This window comes from Typha latifolia, chromosome 4 (assembly GCF_019914945.1).
Source record: "Typha latifolia isolate L0001 chromosome 4, TyphaL0001v2, whole genome shotgun sequence".
Classification (NCBI taxonomy): domain Eukaryota; kingdom Viridiplantae; phylum Streptophyta; class Magnoliopsida; order Poales; family Typhaceae; genus Typha; species Typha latifolia.
Window position 1 is genome coordinate 17,606,923 of NC_133089.1, and position 20,071 is coordinate 17,626,993.

At 38.5% G+C, this 20,071-nt stretch overlaps 4 protein-coding genes across 6 annotated transcripts; 2 read left to right on the forward strand and 2 right to left on the reverse strand.

The window, feature by feature from the left end:
* The first annotated feature begins 1,462 nt into the window (after positions 1-1,462).
* LOC140786422 (uncharacterized) lies at positions 1,463-5,353 on the forward strand. Of its 2 annotated transcripts, none has more exons than XM_073134839.1 (7): positions 1,463-1,665; positions 2,393-2,733; positions 2,851-2,970; positions 3,077-3,235; positions 3,844-4,016; positions 4,515-4,620; positions 4,897-5,353. In XM_073134839.1, exons 2-7 carry the CDS (start codon positions 2,491-2,493, stop codon positions 4,924-4,926), a joined length of 831 nt encoding a protein of 276 aa, XP_072990940.1. In that variant the 5' UTR covers positions 1,463-1,665; positions 2,393-2,490; the 3' UTR covers positions 4,927-5,353. The 2 variants fall into 2 exon arrangements, with proteins under 2 accessions (XP_072990940.1, XP_072990941.1); XM_073134840.1 differs by having other exon boundaries at positions 1,538-1,665; positions 2,417-2,733.
* A 306-nt stretch (positions 5,354-5,659) lies between these two features.
* On the reverse strand, positions 5,660-8,657 carry LOC140786423 (transmembrane emp24 domain-containing protein p24beta3-like). Its single transcript, XM_073134841.1, has 4 exons — positions 8,296-8,657; positions 7,765-7,951; positions 7,482-7,589; positions 5,660-6,013 (listed from the first exon to the last, which is right to left on the reverse strand). The coding sequence occupies exons 1-4, from the start codon at positions 8,524-8,526 to the stop codon at positions 5,880-5,882; spliced, it is 660 nt and encodes a 219-aa protein (XP_072990942.1). The 5' UTR covers positions 8,527-8,657; the 3' UTR covers positions 5,660-5,879.
* Positions 8,658-8,912: 255 nt separating this feature from the next.
* Positions 8,913-13,609, forward strand: LOC140787667 (probable aldo-keto reductase 1). Of its 2 annotated transcripts, none has more exons than XM_073136723.1 (7): positions 8,913-9,143; positions 9,246-9,413; positions 9,536-9,739; positions 9,838-10,010; positions 10,777-10,873; positions 10,994-11,147; positions 13,257-13,609. In XM_073136723.1, exons 1-7 carry the CDS (start codon positions 9,075-9,077, stop codon positions 13,448-13,450), a joined length of 1,059 nt encoding a protein of 352 aa, XP_072992824.1. In that variant the 5' UTR covers positions 8,913-9,074; the 3' UTR covers positions 13,451-13,609. The 2 variants fall into 2 exon arrangements, with proteins under 2 accessions (XP_072992824.1, XP_072992825.1); XM_073136724.1 differs by having other exon boundaries at positions 9,548-9,739.
* Positions 13,610-16,532: 2,923 nt separating this feature from the next.
* Positions 16,533-19,429, reverse strand: LOC140786843 (protein indeterminate-domain 12-like). Its single transcript, XM_073135533.1, has 3 exons — positions 18,849-19,429; positions 18,383-18,782; positions 16,533-17,277 (listed from the first exon to the last, which is right to left on the reverse strand). The coding sequence occupies exons 1-3, from the start codon at positions 19,033-19,035 to the stop codon at positions 16,737-16,739; spliced, it is 1,128 nt and encodes a 375-aa protein (XP_072991634.1). The 5' UTR covers positions 19,036-19,429; the 3' UTR covers positions 16,533-16,736.
* Positions 19,430-20,071: the final 642 nt, after the last annotated feature.

A 20,071-nucleotide genomic window follows, 5' to 3' on the forward strand; every position in this document is an offset into this window, starting at 1 on the left:
ATTAGCCCAGTGTTAAAAAAATAAAAAATAAAAATATATATATATAGGTAAAATTAAAAGTCCCAATTACGTCTTTCTATTCCACATCAAATATTAGATCATAGATTGGTCTCTTACCTTTCGTCTTTATCGAACGTCTCTGCTTTAAAAGAGGGCAAGTGATGCCACTAAATGAATCCTACACGTTCCGCTGACTTCATCTTTAAAAACCTCATGCCTAAGAATAGATCAAGTCAATACCTCGAGTCAAATGTGCGACCTTAACTAAACCATTCGTTTCTTAGTCCTAATCTTGGAACCAGGGACCTCTTTATACTTTTAGAAAATACGAGGTTCTATCTGCACGGATCGGGAGAAAGTTAATCATGTATGTATGGTTTGCACACGGAACTCAGGCGTACAAGAATAGCATGGGATTTCCCTGGGTCCCAGTGAAAGGAAAGCTAGTATTGGTTGGTGGGGGCCAGAGTGGCCGAGCTTTAAATAAACAGGAAAAGTGGAAAAAGTCTCGGGCCGGGGAGTCATCGCGCGAGTTGCGGAATAAAAGGTTTGCTGGGTATTATTTTGGAAAAATATTCAACAGAATATGACACGTCGGAAATAATTAAAGAATATGGGGGGGGAGCTCACATTACTCCGGAGACGTGCAATAGTTTTGCATGTCATGCATTCAATTATCCATCTACTCAATTGGTTTTAGCAAGTGGCATTTGAATCCTTCAACCGTTACATTAATTGAGATCTATTGGCACCCTTAATTATGTACATCTACATCTACGGCCTACGGGCCATTGGCTATCTTTCTTTCTTAGAAGTATCTCTCCGATCCATTGACTAATGATTCACTTGGGAGGACAATGAAAGCTTTGCAATAACATAGTGGATGCGTACAATAATCCATAAGAATTTTGAATAAATAAATATAAAGTTGAGAAGATTGACTTCCAACTGCAATATATATACATATATTTATTTGTAATTGGCCAAGTCAGTCTCGACTTCTATATATTTCGACGGCTCATATCTGATTTAAGAAGAATAAGAAAAGGTCCACCTAACATATAAGATGTGTATGAATCTGGCTACTTATTAAGCACAACTCTATATCTTTAGAAGCACAACTGTGCATGCGAATATGTTAAATTATGACGTGTCATGGATCTCACAGAAAGGTGCAAAGTTAAAAGTATCATGCATGCATTCTCTTACTATGTTGGCATATATGATCTTCTCTGCCAACCTTATTTGACCGTACCTACTCCACTGAAATGGACGGTGGTGATTTGACTGATGGAGTTTACACAAGGAGGATGGTATGCTTCTGGCCAAAGTTTCATTCGTTTCGGATCTTGTAATTTTTAGTAAACGGGTGTAACCCGACCCGAAGCATAGTTATTGGGCCGTTGTGGTAGGCCAGCCCATTTAATATTGGGCCGACTAGATTCCGCGACAGCGAGAGCCCGATGAAGGCTTCTCCGCTGCTCTCCTCCTCTTCTTTTTCTTCTCCGCGGCCGTCACCATTCGTTTGCTTGTGGTTAGAGATTTATTTGTTTATTTCTCCCCTTTAATTTCGTCTTTTTTTCTCCTCTCTCGCACCTCTTCTCGCCCAGAAGTTTATTCGAAGCCGCTTTCTCTTTGCTTTGGACAACTCGGAGATGATTTCTGGTACCTCTTTCTCTCATTGCTGTTCTTCTTCTTTTGGATGCTTGTGGACAACTCGGAGATGATTATTATGTACTTACTATTGTACTGTTGATGCAGTGTTGTGGGCTGTGACTAAGTTAAGCTAGTAAACTACTTGAATGCGTTCTGATCAGTTTTTTTTTTTTGTTTTTGTTTTTGTATCTGCATGTGTTATTTTGATGAAGCTAATAGACTGCTTAGAATGGGTGTATTTAAAGCACTGTAAAAGAGAGAGAGAATATGTAACACTTTTTTTGTTAATAGAATAGTGCTATCTGTTACACAGAGTTGATTATCATGGAATTTCTATTTGATTGAAATGTTCTGCAATGGATATTCCTTCTATGGTTTTTATGATGGACAATGGTGCATAGCATCACCAAATCATTGTATGAGAAAAATTATGGCCTTTGATATATCTTCATGGACCAAGTGCTAGTGAGTGAAAGCCATCTCCTTTGCATATATGATGATAGGCTTGCAAACCGACCAAGTGAAAATACAGTAAGATTAGGAAGGCATATAAAAGTTCATATGGAATATGTCAATGTTCTGACACAGAGAAAAGAAAAACAAAACTGCTTGATGGCACCTACTTTGAATCAAGTGAATTTGACATATATTTGAAGCCTTTTTGCTCAAAATTGCCTTTGCTTTCAGACATATAAAACTTGATTTATAAATTTTTTCACTACAAACTGTTTTGCAGATAAAAGGGTTCTCCTGTTGTCAGGTAAATATGTAGAAAATCTGGAGCTTGTATCTGAAAAGACCTCTGTCTAATACTTCACTTGGCTATGAAGCAACATGCTGACACTAAATGTTGCAACATCACTAAGAAGTCTGCGGGCCGATCAAGAACCAAAAGCATTTTTGCAGGATGTGCATGCCAATGCTCTGCATGCTAAGTTTGTTAGCAACAATGTAGCACATGATCCATTGGAAAGCCATTATGTGCCGAAGCTGCATAATACCTTTAAGAATAGCTTTACCAGACTGAATCCTCATCTATATAGAAGTTTTAAAGAAAGAAGCAAAAATAACTGGCTGGTACTCTATTTTCTTGCATATTTTTTTAATTATTTTGCAGTGTTCTAAAGTGCTCTTTATGAAGAAATTAATTATATGCTTCTGTCTTAATTTTTTCAATCTTTAAATTCTGTGTAGCATCGTTTTCATATTAATGCATCATCAGATGATGATTTCCGCTCATCCCGCAACATAGCAATCAGCCTGTTTAGGCGGTATAGAATTGTTATTGATCGTGGAGGTGGAGACAACTTGAAAGTATGTCCTCTGGCTTGATAACTTTGTACACCATATATGATGCATCTTATTGACATGATGTATTCTTTTTACTGTCTAAAAACTTATGCATTGTTCATTCAACTAGGAATTCATCAGCGCTGGTGTCAATGCATATGCACTTGGTTGTACTGATGAGGGTTTAAGGAAAGAACTAATGGATATGAAAGATTCTGGTGATGAGATTGAAGACCTGCAAACCTTTGGAGGAGGCACTAGTGTGAAATTCAAGATTTTCTCTGAGGAGGTTGGAGATTTTTAAACTTCTGTTATAGTTAATAGCTGTGACACTAAGTTTTTTTGTTTGTCTTGTAACGCAACAATTCTTCTGCATGTGCTATTCATTAGCAAATTGAAAGGCAGTCTAACTGTACTTGGGTAAATTGGATGATGGCTGGCTGACTAGGCTAAAGAGTGGAATGTGGACATGCATAATTGTATTTGGATCGATAACTGGTTGCAACGGCAGAGCAAGAAGTGACCAGTAAAGGGGGCTACTAGTGCTTTGGTCACATTCTATTGTACAGAATATTGGAACCTTAACTAAAAGTTCGTTATAAAATTTTCCAAAGTCTATCGGGCCGTTGCCCCCCAGGATGTATATGGCTCCATCATGATTGGCTGTATGATCTCTTACAATTGTTGAGCTCTGATATCTCTGCAGCTGCTTGTAGTCATCTTACTTTGAATAGATAAAATTTAGTTTCTCAAAGAAAACAAACATTATATATGTTTTTACTTTTTACTCAACTGGTAGAGCAGCGGGTTGGATATTTTGAAGCATTTTACTTGCAATATCATAGTCAAATTATAAAATTTTCGAAATGTAATGCCAGTTTGTTTTGTCTCATATAGGTTCATGAATGTATTTTATGGCTGAGTATTGTGTTTATCACAATCCTATGCACTCCACAGCCAACCGTTATTAGATGGTCTTCTACGCCTCCAGTGTCGACTGAGATCTTGCATCAGTGGAAAGGGTTTTGTGCTCTCATTGCAAATGCTTATTATATAAGAGGAATGGCATGGTAAACGTATTCTGTTCTGAGATGATACTCTTTGTACTACCTCCAGAGTTTAGACACCTTTTGTTCCTATTGTTTTCCTTTTCTAGATTTGCTTCTCTAGCAATTGCTTTAACAAACATCTAGAAGGGACTTGTTACATTGTTTCCTTGTAATGTTTCTGTCTCAATCAATGGTAAATACTAGCATTGTTATCTAAAAAGCACATCCTGTTTTAAAAAAGGTACATGATTGTAGTTTTCTTAATTCTACAGATATATGATCTTAGAGTGCCTTCTTCCCCTTATCTGAGTATACTCTATAGTAGATAAGATGTAATAAAATGAGTTAGTGGTGTTGTTGTGTCAACTGAGTATACTCTATACTTTGCTGATTGTTGCCAGCTACTTGAATTGGAAATCACCTTGCTGACTGGCTCGACTGGATTTTATCATATTTTGACTTGTTAAGCTGTGAGTTAGGTCTCTCTGTTGTGACTGTTATCTACATGTGCTGTTACAGGTTACCTGTGAAGACTCTGCAGCTAGAACAAATGGCTGTGATTGGCCGTTCAGAAGAGCCATCAGTTGTAGCTAGCAGGATGATATTAGTCTTCAGCACATTAGAGGTTTGTGGATTTACCACCCTTTACCTGTCAAATTATAGAGCAAGAATATTTTTCGCACCCCTTCTTGCATTTCAACTTGTTGATGAGCTTAGTCAGAAATTGCTTAGTAGCTACCTATTGCCCAGTAGGCTTACTGGCAATTTTTTTTTCTTTTGCACAGAATACCACCGCAAGTGCCTATGTTTACATATGTTCTTCGTATTCAATATATATTTTGACCAATACAATTGGAATTCCAATTGAAGTCCTCTGACAGTGTTCTGTTTGCTGCTGCAGGTAGTGAGCCCACAATGGCCAAGAGTTTAGTGTAACAGATGTTATACCCTATAGCTGCACAGGTTTTATAAGATGAAACACGTCTCCTGCAAAGCTTTTAGTGTAACAGATGTTATACCCTATAGCTGCACAGGTTTTATAAGATGAAACACGTCTCCTGCAAAGCTTTTAATGTCATTGAAATGGGGGAGAACTTCTCATATGCTTGTTTCGATGGGAACCACTCCCATATATAGCAAAATCAAATGTAATCTTGTGAAAGCAAAAGGGTGATCTGTGTGTACAATGCAACTTACCTGATATGAGCTTCTATTGGCAGAGGGCAATGGTAATCTGAAGCTTACTGATTACGAAAGGCAAGTTCTTGTTTATAGAAGTAACGTTTGTAAAACCTCTGTGACGTACTATAAGAGTTTCCTTTCATCTTCTATACAAATATGTTTGTCGGTTCCCTGTATTGAGATACCTCATGTTTCAGAAGTCAATTCCAGCCCTTCCAGTTATTCCACTTTCTCAAATAGCCAAAGTGGATCAGTACCTCAAACTGACTAACTTACGTTTCACAGTTTATTCAATGAAACAGCCCTTCCTATAAACTCCCAATAAAAAGAAAAAAAAGAAGAACAAAGTCCCAGATACCGCCCATTTCATGCGAGGGCAATCAGCTTATAAAAGAAAAAAGAACTCCAGGAAATGGTACATATTCTCGGATGACATGCTGGAGTATACTAGAATTGTATAACCACATTGTCGAAACCACAAAAAAAAAAAAAAATCCTCTGTTCTTAAGATCAAGCAATACCTGTTTACTTTCCAGAAGTACATCAACACACCCTTAAGATACAACAACTTTCTACACTGGGCTGCATGGTTTTGTCAAAGTTGATCGATAACAAGAGTTATAACTTACAAGTCTGTTTTAATTAGAGAAAAATGACAACATGTGCTGGAAGTTCTTCATACAAGACATAATAAATTAGGTACTAAACCCTATTGTATGCTGCAGCCTTACTAAACAGGCGCCGGATGTAAGCTACCTGAAGGAGGCTTGCACAGACAAGTGCAAGGTACTCTGCTAATGTGTAGAAGATAAGTCGCCCTCTGGTGCTCTCATTTGCTGCATCAAGTAAGTTATACATGAATAAAGGGGCCACATACTGAAATAAAAAAATATCATATACAAAAGTCCACTCAGCACTTAAAAGCTACAGTATTGGAGATATGATATAGGATATATGTCCCACAAATATGAAGTTAATTCTTTAACATATAGAGAAGAACAAATGGAGATGGGTTTCAATTGGTATGTATATTGATTGAATTATTGGGTTTGCACTTCACCTGAGCTTAATGAAACTCAAGCTTCCAATCTATCCAAAACCAAAAAGCAGGCTGTTTGGAACAGATATAGGATGGCCTACCCAAAAAGTATCCCATAAGAGACACAATAGAGAAGCTTGAGTGTGTGCAAGGCCTAGTATGGTGCACAACAGCAAAGTCACATGTGACACCAATATGAAAATAAACAATTTTGATAGGCTTACAATGATTCAGGGAAACGAGCCACCAAGAGGTTACATAATAACTTTTTCATGCAACAAGATATTTCACTCAATCATGAGCTTTTGTTCACTTGGTGATAGAGAAGTTCTTTTTTGTGTGTGTGGGTGGGTGGGGCTTGGGGGAACAAAGGTGCTAAAAGAGCAATAACAAGAGTAGTTATTCCTTCTTTGTAGTTGTCAGATAAGATATCCGTGCAAAGAAATCACATCTAATCAAATGAGAATACTCCTAAACAAAGGTGCTAAAAGGGATTAACCAAGGCAATAACAAGAGTATTTATTCCTTCTTTGTAGTTGGCAGACAAGATATCCGCACAAACAAATAACATCTAGTCAAATGAGAACACTCCTAAGTCCTAAACAAAGGTGTTAAAAGAGATTAACCGAGGCAATAACAAGAGTAGTTATTCCTTCTTTGTAGTTGTCAGACAAGATATCCGTGCAAAGAAATTACATCTAGTCAAATGAGAATACTCCTAAACATAGGCGCTAAAAGAGATTAACCAAGGCAATAACAAGAGTAGTTGTTCCTTATTTGTAGTCGTCAGACAAGATATCCGTGCAAAGAAATCACATCTAGTCAAATGAGAATACTCCTAAACAAAGGTGCTAAAAGGGATTAACCAAGGCAATAACAAGAGTAGTTATGCCTTCTTTGTAGTTGACAGACAAGATATCTGCGCAAACAAATAACATCTAGTCAAATGAGAACACTCCTAAGTCCTAAATAAAGGTGCTAAAAGAGATTAACCGACGCAATAACAAGAATAGTTATTCCTTCTTTGTAGTTGTCAGACAAGATATCCGTGCAAAGAAATTACATTTAGTCAAATGAGAATACTCCTAAACATAGGTGCTAAAAGAGATTAACCAAGGCAATAACAAGAGTAGTTATTCCTTCTTTGTAGTTGTCAGACAAGATATCCGCGCAAGAAATAATGTCCAGTCATATGAGAATACTCCTAAGGGAATACAAACAACCGATAAACTTTTGTTCCCAATAAGTAATAAATTTTAGCTTACTATGACGATGCCGAGCTTCACGCGCTTTCAGGTATTTCTGCTCAGCTGTCACAGATTCCAGTGCTTCCCTAAGCTGTGCGATTTTCACATTAATAGGATCCAAATGTTCTGCAATATAAAGAGAGAAACAAATATAAAACAATTTGAATTAGTCCAGCAGCTTATTGTTATTGAAAAGAAAAGAAACTGAAAAACTAAATTTGGCATCTGTTTTTGACTGCACAGAAAGATAAACAGCTGTTTATCATAATTAGAGGAGCTATTACATTTACATGCTACTAACCATCTTTAGCTAGGTCATGTTCATTAGGAATATGCCCAACATGTATGTAGAATGATACAGTTTCTGGTGCACCATATGGATTATGGAAGCAAAACTTGTACATTCCAGCCCTCGGAGCCTTAAACTCAAATTTGTCACCAGATGTCCCCTTCATTGTTTGCACTGTGTTTCCCCCAGGAGATGTCACCTGCGTAGGAGGTAAATGTTTCTTGTCAATATATGAAAATTATCTAATAGTCAATATAAATTTGTTAGCTATATTGCTATAGGAGAAGACGTGCATCACAAAGGGTACAGCATCACAGCATCACAAAGGCCAATTATTGAAGGAAACTAGAAACAAACGGTTTAACCTTTACTCTCAGAACTTGATGCAGTTAATTCTAGCAGTTCTGAACGCTAGAAGCACAAAAACCACAGATCTAAACTAAAAACCACCGCCTTTTCCTCTGGATCCATCATAATTTTTTTTAAAAGTCCAAATTTTATGACAAAGGAAAGAGAAACCAGGGGGGGAAATGCTCCACTTACGACGAAATCGAGGCCGGGGTGATCGGAAGTCCAGAAGACATCGTGGTCGACGACGACGAAGTTCCCGGAGACGTTGTCGCCCTCGTAGGGGACGAACTCGTAGACGCACTCCATTTCGCTGACAGTGACGGAGAGGGCGGAAAGGCGGCGGAGGAGGCAGCTCGCGACAAGCGCCAGGACTAGAAAGATCTCCGCGGACCCGATCGATCCTATCCTTCTCCTTCTCTCCATGGATCCCTCTCTTCGTCTCTCTCGCGAGATCGATAGTGTTCTCTTCTTCGACCTAAGGTATCGATACGATCGGGGACGGGCTAAAACGGCATCACGAGAATTTAATTCTGCTTATCGTGTTCTGGCGGTGTAAATTAGCATTGCTATATACATGTGATATTTGTATAAAAATGTCGAAAGAATTTGTAATAAATTTTTATTATGATTATAAAGTTTTTGTATTATAATTTATTATAAATTTAAAGTATATTTGTCGAATAAGATTCAAAATTTATCTATAACTTTTATATGTCAGAAAGCTATTAATGCCAAAACATTTTAACCTGATATTATATATATATATATATATATATATATATATAGACCAAATTTATTTATTTTATTATGGTATACACTTCTTGGAAAGGTCAACATGAGAGGCAGCAGTCCAGTTACTCACGTTACTTGCTCATGATCTCCTCCACGAATTAGAATTTAGCACACCCGACTCCTCTCTCTCTCTCCCTCTTCTCTGAGAACTCCACTATTCTGAAAAAGAGACCGGAGAAATGGAAGAAGAGCCAATCAAGATTCAAATCCAAATCCCCACAGTAAAGTTGGGGTCTCAGGGCTTGGAGGTAACGTCATTTCTTCTCTATCTTCTCTCCCTAATCCACTTCGTACTACCCAAATCCTTCTCTCCTTGCTAATAATGGACAACTCTATTTGCTTTCCTCCAGGTTTCCAAGTTGGGTTTTGGGTGCATGGGCCTCACCGGCATATACAACTCCCCGATGAGCGAAGAAGCGGGGATTTCCATCATCAAGTATGCGTTCAACAAAGGGATTACCTTTTTTGATACTTCCAATGTTTACGGCCCCCATACCAATGAAATCTTGCTCGGAAAGGTTGAATTCGATGTTTCTTCATTAAATTTCTTGATTTTGGATGTTTGGTAGTTCTTCATGTGAGGAGTTGATTAGTGGGTAGTGAGCAAGAAGTTTTTTTTTTTAAAAAAGGTTCTTTGTAGGCGCTGAAGCAGTTGCCACGCGAAAAAGTTCAGTTGGCAACAAAATTTGGCGTCGTAGGTGTTCATAAGGACGGCATGATCGTAAAAGGCACGCCGGAGTATGTCCGGGCGTGCTGTGAAGCGAGCCTTGAGCGTCTTGGTGTTGACTACATTGATTTGTATTACCAGCATAGGGTAGACAAATCAGTGCCCATTGAGGAAACGGTGAGCACCAACTTTACTTGCATCTGCTCATGTTGTTCTGGTCTTGCAGTGAATGGATGGTAAGTATGATAGGCTATTCTTTTATCTGGTTAAGGTAGATGGGGGAGCTGAAGAAGTTGGTGGAAGAAGGGAAGGTGAAATATGTTGGTCTATCAGAGGCCAGCTCGGATACCATTAGGCGTGCTCATGCAGTTCATCCGATCACGGCAGTGCAAATGGAGTGGTCACTGTGGACTCGCGATATTGAAGAGGAGATAGTCCCAGTTTGCAGGTCTGCTCAGTATTTTCTACTGAATGAATTGTGCCGCATTTTCTTACAACTTCACAATGATCTTAAAGCCTCTTTAGATGGCTTCTGATCACTGTATAGAAGATATGATATGAGAATATACAATAGTAGTTCTCTTTTCACAACCAGTAGTGGTTCTTACAGCTACGATGAATACTTAAACCATCGTTGGTTTTACATTATATATTTACTCCTATATAATAAAGGTAAATCAGATATTCATGTCTGCCCTTGAAAATGCAACAACCGGCGTCGTTTCAACTTCCGAAACCTTTGTAATCCTAATTGGTACTACTTATCCTTGCAACTTCTAATTTTTTCCTCCTAAAATGGGTTAATTCCATTCTAGGGCAAAAATAGTTCTGAATTTTCATTGCAGGAAAATCTCAAATTTGCTAGCTAAGATCTCTATTAAGTATTAGCTGCACCTTGGAAAAATATGTAACTTGTTCTTCAAATTTAAACTTTGAGGAGCTTGATCAGAGAATTAATAAGACATGGTGGAAAGCTTTTATAGCCAGTTGGCTCCTCATACATCGATTTATACAACCACAAGTTACTTGAGTGACTGCCCCTTAGTTTTTGCTAGATGGGATTTTCCACCTAAAATTCGAAGACAATTAGCTCCTTGAACACTGCCCCTTTTCTTATTAAACATATTTTGCTTGGTTGGTGTGCTCAAGTCGTTATACTTTCCAACATTGGATGTTGTCACTCTGTTATTTGAAATAGATGATTTTGACTTCAGGGAACTTGGGATTGGAATAGTTCCTTACAGCCCTCTTGGACGTGGGTTTTTTGGTGGAAGAGGAGTGAAAGAGAATTTGCCTGCAAATAGTTTCTTGGTAAACAAAGAATAATAAGGCAGTTGTTCTTTAACTTATTTTATTGTCAAGTATACCAGATTTTGCTTATAAATGCTGAAATTATTGTGCATCAACTTATTATCCTTCCTATTTTCTCAGATTATAATTCCAAGGTTCACTGGAGAGAACTTGGAAAAGAATAAGATTCTGTATGCACGACTAGAGAACTTAGCTGTGAAACATATCTGTACCCCTGCTCAACTTGCTCTAGCTTGGGTTCTGCACCAAGGAGATGGGGTGGTTCCTATACCTGGTAAGAAGTTTGAAATTTAAAAGTGACAGTCCAGAAATGGTGTCTGATAAATGCTAGAGAAATCTCACTGCTTTGTTGAAACATACAGAAGATTGTTTTGTCTTATAGAAATGTCTTACATCTTTTGATGTGTCATATTTGTTTGTTATGATTAAGAGCAATGTGAGCCTAGTTGCTAGATTGCTTTGTTAGATGACCTTGATGACAACTCTTAAAGAACTAATCCAGCTCTTTGATTTACTGAATACGAATGTCACGGACAAACTTGGTTGTCCTGGTTGATCACAAGGTGGTGGAGAATTATGGAGAGTTTCTTTTTATCTCTTCCACCTATCCCCTCATGCAGCCCAATATATTGTACAAGAGTTGGTCAGCCAACAACCCAACTCTCTTCTGGACACCACAGAATGTTGATGTTGGAAGTGCAACCTTTTATTTTTCTTCTTTCCCTTAGACTTTCATCATAGTTTCTCTAATCGCCTGCATGTTGCTAAGAATTACATTTTCTTGCTTTTCATTCTTTTTGTGTTTCTTAGATTTCAACTTTCTACAGATGCTTGTACATCAGCAAATTTTAGTGTGGTGTATTATTCAAGTTCTTCATTTTGTTTAGCTTTATGCACTTCACCTTGTGTGTCATCTTTTAGAGATATGGCTATGACTGTTTTTCAGCTGTGTCATTTGCATGAGATATTGCATTACCCTGATGGCCTGACCTATTTGTTAATTGCATTATCAGGTTAACTTCAGATGGCACTGTTCTTTAATTTATTCTTTCATCCGGTTGAATTAGTTGCTCCTTGTATAACAGAAAGCTTTTAATATATTCTATGCCCTCTTTAACTTGCTTATTCTGTTCTGATAGCATTTCATAGGTTCCTTCATGGTAAACCTTTTTGATTCATCTGATATTAAATTAGCAGAAAATATTTAGGCTAGGGAATCTTGTTTCTCTACTCAGTCATCACTTGTTTTGTAAGTACCAGAAAATAAACAAGTCTTTGGTAATATTCATCAGTACGTATGCGGCTGTCATTTGGCAGTCTGACCGCCTTGGCAGACTTGGCAGACCGCAATGGCGGTTGGCGGACCGCAATGGTGCTTTGCACTCATACTGGGTTGGGTAGGTGCGGTCTACCCGATTTAGTAATAAAGATAAAAACTCATCACTTTCCCCATAAAAACTCATCACTTTCCCCAATCAAGCCCTAAATCCTCTTGAGTCTGTTCCCTCTTGAGCTCTCTCGGTCTCTCCTCCCTCCGGTGGCGAGCAACAGTGTGACAAGGAGGCTCACGACGGCGAGTTGTATTTGGAGCTGATCAGTATCTGTAATTACTGATAAACATTTCACAATTTTGTCCTTATCTGTTGACTTGAGTTATCTTCTAAATCATATTCATTTTCTGTTGCCTATTGGACTTGATAATAGCTTCAGTAGTATTATCTTCATTTTCCGCTTTGGTTAATTTCTTTTAGGCCACTTGCATAGTTGCATATGTTATCTAGGACAAATTTATTTTTGATGGTCAGAGTTGATGTCGTTTTCATTCTGCTGTATATACCTTAGTGACTTGTTAAGATTGGATAGGAGGTTTGGCTTTGAGAACTCCTTGCACGTGCATCATAGTTTGCATTCCACATAGTACTAGTCCTTTATTGTCAGAGCATTCATAGATTAATGATCCCTTGGTATTGTATGCCATCAAAGTAGAAGAGGATGGTCCTTCAGCTTTAATTCCAATATCCAAGAACGGTATGGCGAGATGCATGGATCTATTATCAGTCACTCTCTTGTTGGTGTTTGTCGCGACAATAAGTTTTACTCTGTCTCAACATCAATCTGAAGTAAGGCCTACAAAATCAACATGTAGCTGTCTAGATGGTGGCAACACCAGCTGCCATGTATTTAATATTTATGAATAATAGCTCACCAAGAGATGTATAAGACTGCCCAGCCATTCATTCTTGAACCTTTTATTGAACTTTGAGAATTTATGAACACTCACGACTTCATATGACTTTGTGTAATCTATGGTTACTCAAAGTTCAAATGTTAGTGGAAACTATCGCTGTTCATGTAGTTTGATTCTTTATTTCCTATTTATCAGGGACAACAAAAGTGAATAATCTTGATGACAATATTTGCTCGTTGAGTGTGAAGCTCACTGAGAAGGACATAGAAGAGATTTCAGCTGCAATTTGTGCCGACGAGGTGGCTGGTCATAGGGCCCCTGAACATGTTGAGGAATATTCGTGGAGGTTTGCAAACACTCCATACAAGAATAGCAATAATCTGTCTTAGGATTCTGGGTAATGAATGCAGCACCCTGATGATGCTGTGCCATCTATTTGTCTCATTTGACTGCGGAATACCTGTTTGGTACTAAGAAAGTTATACTTCCTTCTGTACAACTACTTGGTCATGCATGTTTGCATGGTGAATAAATTTAATTTGCCTATCTATCTCATCTTATCCTGAATCATTTTCAAACTTAGATTGGTACAGATGGTAGACAAAAAAGATTGCAGAACTGACAAACATGTTAGCTGACATGCTGGAAATTTCAGCAGATACTCAGAAGCAATGTAGTAGTCAAGATAAATAAAAGAGGTGACAGAGTATATTAACTGAACTCTGTTCCTTCATTGGTTCTTTCCTGCCTTAAAGAGGACTCCTGCTGAACTTGTACAGAGAATTTTCACTTCTTGGATATACCTGCTTCAGTAGTTCAGTATATTAACAAGAATATCCATGGGAATTTTTTGGAGCTCAACATACAAACATATATACAGCAAAGGAGAAGAAGAAGAAGAAGAAGAAGAAGAAGAAAGAAAAATTATAGGCCTATTAATTATACTATTCTTTTTTTAGCATTTCCTAACTCTCGGAATAGAATTATCACAGTAATCTACTACTGATGCATGCAGTCCTCTCTCTATAAAGCCATTCTTTTGAATGTATTAATTTTGTATCAAATCTATTGATTGAGGTGAGGTATAATTTTTGTGATAATAAACTTTATCTATGAAGGCATGATCAGGTGGGGCTTATCGCACCCACGCCGTCCTTCTCAGCAAGGCTAGACAACCACCTTTGGAGCTGACCCAGTATTCTTGGTAGATCTCGAGACAAACATGTCCTTGGTTTGCTACCCATCACGCACTCCGAGCCTTAGAGGTAATGTGAAGCCCACTATATATGACCCAATGGAGCTTTACTTACAATTGGACCACTGCAATCATTTCCCAATTCAAACATCCACATGTACATATGTTGACTTATCTATGATGACATAAAATTTACCAACACCTTTGGCTGCATGCAGTGATTTTTTTTTTCTTCCCCCCTTCCTTCTTTGGAACCTGTGAGTCAAATAGAAGCCTGGAACTCTGCCTCTGCATCGTGTGATATTGTGATGTAACATCTCCAGCTTTCGTGAAATTTTTTTTACACATAAAGTCACTTGTACTGCAGAAGATCACCATCATATTGAGTGTACATCTTTCTTGACATTGTTTCACCTCTTGGTATAGATCAACTAGTTCTCAATTCATTAGTTTTTCTTTTCCCATGGGAGCGTAATGATTTGGTCTTTGAATAATTAGGAGAATGATGAAGAGGGCAAGGCCTGGAGAGAGTGAGGAGGGAGATGGAGAGGGAGCTTTTGGTTTTGTCTGGTTGTGAAAGGCAAAGGAATAAAGAAGGAAAAAGAAAAAAAAGAAAAGGAGGAAAAGGTAGAGCAGTCTTTTTTAGGAGGCAATTGGGATGAAATTGTACTCGTAAGCTGCAGTCCACATGCATGCATATACCTTAACCCCACATACTTTTTAAAAGCTAGTTAAGTATATACCATCCATGCAACTTCCTTAATTAATTACATCCATCTTTAGTTTATCTCTCATCAATATATATTAACCACTCAAGAATAAGCTTCCTACTTTTAATTTTTTTTTTCTTCTAAAACATATCTTTCTTCTAGAAAGAGAAATTAGAGTCAATTAGATCTTCTTCTCATTAAGGCAATGTATAATATCCAATATCTATGATGTTTCAAACTTTAGAGATACGTGTACTTGTGGGGCTGCATTCTGTGTGATAGGTCTATCTTTCTTTTCCTTTATTTCTCCCTCTTTAATCTCTAAGTTAATTTAGCTAATTAACAAGAACGGTCTACCTTGAAATTAATTTAATCATCAGATTATATGCCCTCTCATGAATAGATAAGATAAAAAGAAAAAAGAAGAAGAAGAGAAGGACCAAAGTAAAGCACAAGCGAGAATATTCATTCCACTTTAACATCTGGTAACAATTCCAAGCACTTGGTATCCAAGCACTTGGTAAAGCACTAGATATTTCAAAGAGCTGCGATTAGAATCATATATGATTATATCAAAGGAGATAAAAGGAAAAAGAGATCGATGCTTGAAATTTTTTGCAACCCAGTTGGTAAAGCTAGCTTCCTACAATCCCAAAACTGGCTCGTAATTTAAGAAAGTTGATTCAGGAAAAGGACGTGAGAACTATGTGTTAACCGTTGGGCTATCCCTTCTGACCATCTTTTTATCACGCGTTGACATTTCTATTGTACCTTTTTCTTAATTTTTTTTTTAAAAAATATTTCCACCTTCTTAATCCCTGGTACAATAATTCCATCTCTACCTTATCCAAGGATGGACCACTCCTGGGGATGACGACGTCTCTCTTGAATACTTAAAAAAGATCTGAAGAAGAGATCGAAAAGAGTTTGGTAGATTTTTTAATAAAAACAGTACTATGATTAATTTGAATCAAAGTGATGAAATCTTTGATGTAATAAATTAAACACCAATGTATATCTCATGAATATATAGTTTATAGGAATATAAACCTGAGGGTATATAACTTAGATATTGCAATCCTTTCTTCTAGTCGAGACGAGATATTTAAAGAAGCATGGTCGGTGGTCGGTGGTCGGTGGACCTACCACAACCACCCAATTGTTCAAACTAATAAGTCTCGGATATCCATAACTTGGTAACTAGTATTTCCTATTTTGAATAACAACAAGTGCTCAATATCCATATTTATCCAACATTTCTTAATTAAGGAGAAGGCAAAGAAGACCAAAACATATCAAAGAGATCATAATATATAAATTATAACCCAAGGAAAATAGCCATTATTGAGAAAAATAGCTGGTTAAGTTCTTTCTCTCTCTCTCTCTCACAATCTGTGTAGAAATCTTCTTTTATACGTGCGTATATACTTTATATATAAATATATAAATTCACGTGCCCACGTACTATAGACAAAGTTCGCATGCACATGAACATTACTTTGTCACGTGAGATCATCTCATGCATGCATAAGTTGCCCGAAGTTTACCATCTTTTATACGATAAACTACCATAATGCCATTACCTCGACAACCACTTTCCGCAAGACAAATTAATTCTACAACGAAATCCCACGTTAACTTCTAATAATTCTAACAAAAAGCGGAAAGACAAGAAAAAAGAAAAAAGAAAAAAAGAGAGCTACAGAGAGTCCGAGTGGCATCATCGAAAAATAACACAAACTTCAGGGCCACAAACAATAGATAGCTGCCTCAGCAGTCGCCCCACGTTCCGGTCACCGGCGGGAACCGAGAGAAGTGCCTCGTGGCCGTCCCGGGGCACCGAAGGGAGGTGACCAGGTCGAGGCACGTGAGCGGGAGCATCTCCTCCACTTCGCCCGCCTCGTCGCCGGCCGGCGCCCCGAGGAAGTCCCTCGTCAGACGGTCGCTGTTATGCCACGTGGAGAGATGCGCTACGTTGGTGGTGGTTATGGGGCCCATGGAGGTGGCTCGTTGCAGGAGCGCGGTGGCCGAGAGGGGAGGGGAGGAGATGGTTGCTGGGAGTTGGAGAGGAGGGTACCCTTGGTAATTGAACTGAAGTGGATTAGGGTTAGGGTTAGGGTTAGGGTTAGGGTTGGGGTTGGTGAGTGGTGGGTCCCAAGAAGAAGAGAAGGGGAGGAAGAGAGGGTGGTGTTGGTGATGAAGTGGAGGTGGGTTAATGGTGGAAGTGGTGCTAGTGCTGTTGGCTATGAGCTTTGCAGTTTCTTCTGCTAAGGCATCACAGAAGGCTCTGTGGGTGATGAAGCTGTCCTTCCTGCATGTTTACCCAAACATCAAGTATAAAATAAAATAAAATATGAATTAGTATACTGGAAATTAACATCAAATAATCATAACATATTCCTCTCGTCTTGTTGTCTTATGTGTGTGTGTGTTTTTCCTTTCTTAATTATAACTGCTGCGTAATATAGCCAAAACAGGGTTCCAGTTGTTGTCAGCATAGATTATGGCAGTGGAGAGTTTAATTTGTCAGCTTCTCTTGACCACAATGCAATCATGATCTGAGCTGAGAAGTGAATAAAAATTCAACTGGCCATATGTTAGCTATCACTTAGGGTTCAAGCAAGCTGTCATGCATGCAGCTTGCCTAGCTAGTTTCTAGATGCAGCTATCTGCGGAAGAAGATGGACCATTCAGAAACAACTCCCATGATCTCTTTGACCTAGAAGAATTACATGATGACATGAGCTGGTTAATTACCACTTCTCAGGATTTTTCATGCAGCTTTGCCTTAGATACCACAAATTAAATGAGAAATTAGCAAAGATCTATATAGGCAGACAAAGATGAAGAGCACTCCATGAATACCCTAACAGAATTTAAAAAGTCAAGACTATACAGCTCTATGGATCACATCACAAGGGATCCATCATAATTGAGGACCTTTGTGGTTCTTCCTTATTCTGGTACACGTTTCAAACACTCCTTCGTTTTTGCGATACAACTGCTTCTCTAGTAGTAAGGAAAGTAGTGGAATGAGATGAAGGCTAAGTGAAGAGAACAACAACAAATATCTCACAGAGTTACAGCGCACATAGTAGTCATATTCTTGAGCAAGATTTTGAGTACAATATGAGAAGAGGAGGAAGAGTATAGAAAATCAACTGAAACCTACATGAAAATCACAATAAGGGTGTAGAATTTGATGTCACAAATTAAGAAGATTCGAGCATGTAAATTGGAGTAGCAAAAAACTAGAATACGTAAGATGATAGATCAGTGGAGAAGGGATACTGTAAGGAAGAACACAAGGAGAAGTATACAGGGAGAAAGATCAACTTCTTGTACCAAATTAGATTATCATAGGATGATAGCATAAAGAATGAAAGTTAAATCATCAAACAAAGTCATGCACAAACCTAGAGAAGAGGGTTCCACAGTCACATCTATACTCCCTGGTTCCGCATGTCTTCACATGTGCCTTCCAATCAGACTGCACAGCATATCTCTTGGAGCACTTGTCACACTTCCACTTCTTCTCCCCATGCTTCCTGGAGAAGTGCTTCTTTATCCCTGTGAGGTCCCCAAGAGCCCTTGAAGGGTGGTGATGCACACACGATGGCTCTGGGCAAACATACACCTTCTTCCTCACCACTTCTTTGCTACTCCGCTGCCTAAGTTTCCATGGCAGGTTGTGCCCTCTCCTGTGGAGCTGCAGGTTTTGATCTCTCTGAAATCCCTTGTTGCAGATTTCACAAACAAACCTGTTGGTGGCCATCAGGGTCTTTGGTGATAGTGCTATCACTTCAGCATCTGGGTCTTTACACAATAAACAAATTTGAGAGGAGACCTAGATAACTTAAAAGTTGAAGGGAGGATTCCTACCTGGGTTCCCTGGTTGGTTTCTTTTCTTCTTGGTCTTAGGTTGTGACTGTTGATGGTGGTGGTGGTTGTGAGAAGTTAGTGGGAAGACATAGGTTAAGATATTGGAGTCAAGAGCTCTGGTCCCAGAAGAAGCACTACCTTCTTCAGACATGGAGGTGGAATTGGACAAGGCAGCTGATGGGAACATGGTGAATTTGTCTTTGTTTCTTTCTTTCACCAGATGAACAGGGATTGAAAAGTGCCGAAATAGGAGTATGTGGTTTGTGTTCTTATCCAAAGGTCTCGAGAGAGAGAGAGAGAGAGAGAGAGAGAGAGAGAGAGAGAAGGCAATTGGGTTTGTTTGTAGGTGGCTACAAGGAGAGGGACAGATGACAGTGGGCTTATAGTACCAGAAAAGGCATCATTAGAAGGGTGGCGATTTCTATGTCAAGATCTCGTGAAGGTGGGAGGGAGGAGGGGCTGCAGTTTGCCTGCAGTTCTGCAGCTGGAATAAGCAAACATCTCTTTCCATGTGCTCTCAAACACATGCAGTCAAATAATAAAAGTAATACAAATTCGATTTTTTAGGCCATCAAATGTGTAGTACTATTTCGAGAGTTCTATTTCTCTCCCTTGCTCTAAAAGGGACATAACAGAGAGATTTTAGGAACTGGGTCCAGAAGGTAGTGGGTTTTCTTTTTCTAATATGAGGGTCAGCTATAATTGCTCTTCAAGGTTGGGGTAAAAAAAAAAAAAAAAGAAGAGTCTGACGAATTAGAGAAAGGTCCAGAAAGCAAAAGTGCTGCTCAGAGAACTCGCAGAGAGAGAGAGAGAGAGAGAGAGATAGAGAGATTCAAAGCAAGGTAAGATAAGGTTCACACCCAGACTACTCATCCACTGTTTGCACTTGTAGATCCTTGTGAAGATTAAACCAAAGGCCTCACGTTGATAAATGCTTCAAATTAAAGATAGCAAATATCTGGAATTTATTTTTTTATGACACAATACGATTCCTCTGTTTACAGATCTGGAGTGTCTACTAAAAAGAAGTCGAGTTGATATTGATAATCTAGGAAACAGAACATCTTTTTTATAACTCAGAAGTATCTCAGGCTAATCTGGAGAGCCTTTTAACTAGACCTCCACACGCATGATTGATCCGTTCTTTTGCTTCCCTCAGGTATTTAGTGAAGGGTAATTAACTCGTCCTGTGTCTATCTTATCACCTTTATATCCTTCTTTTC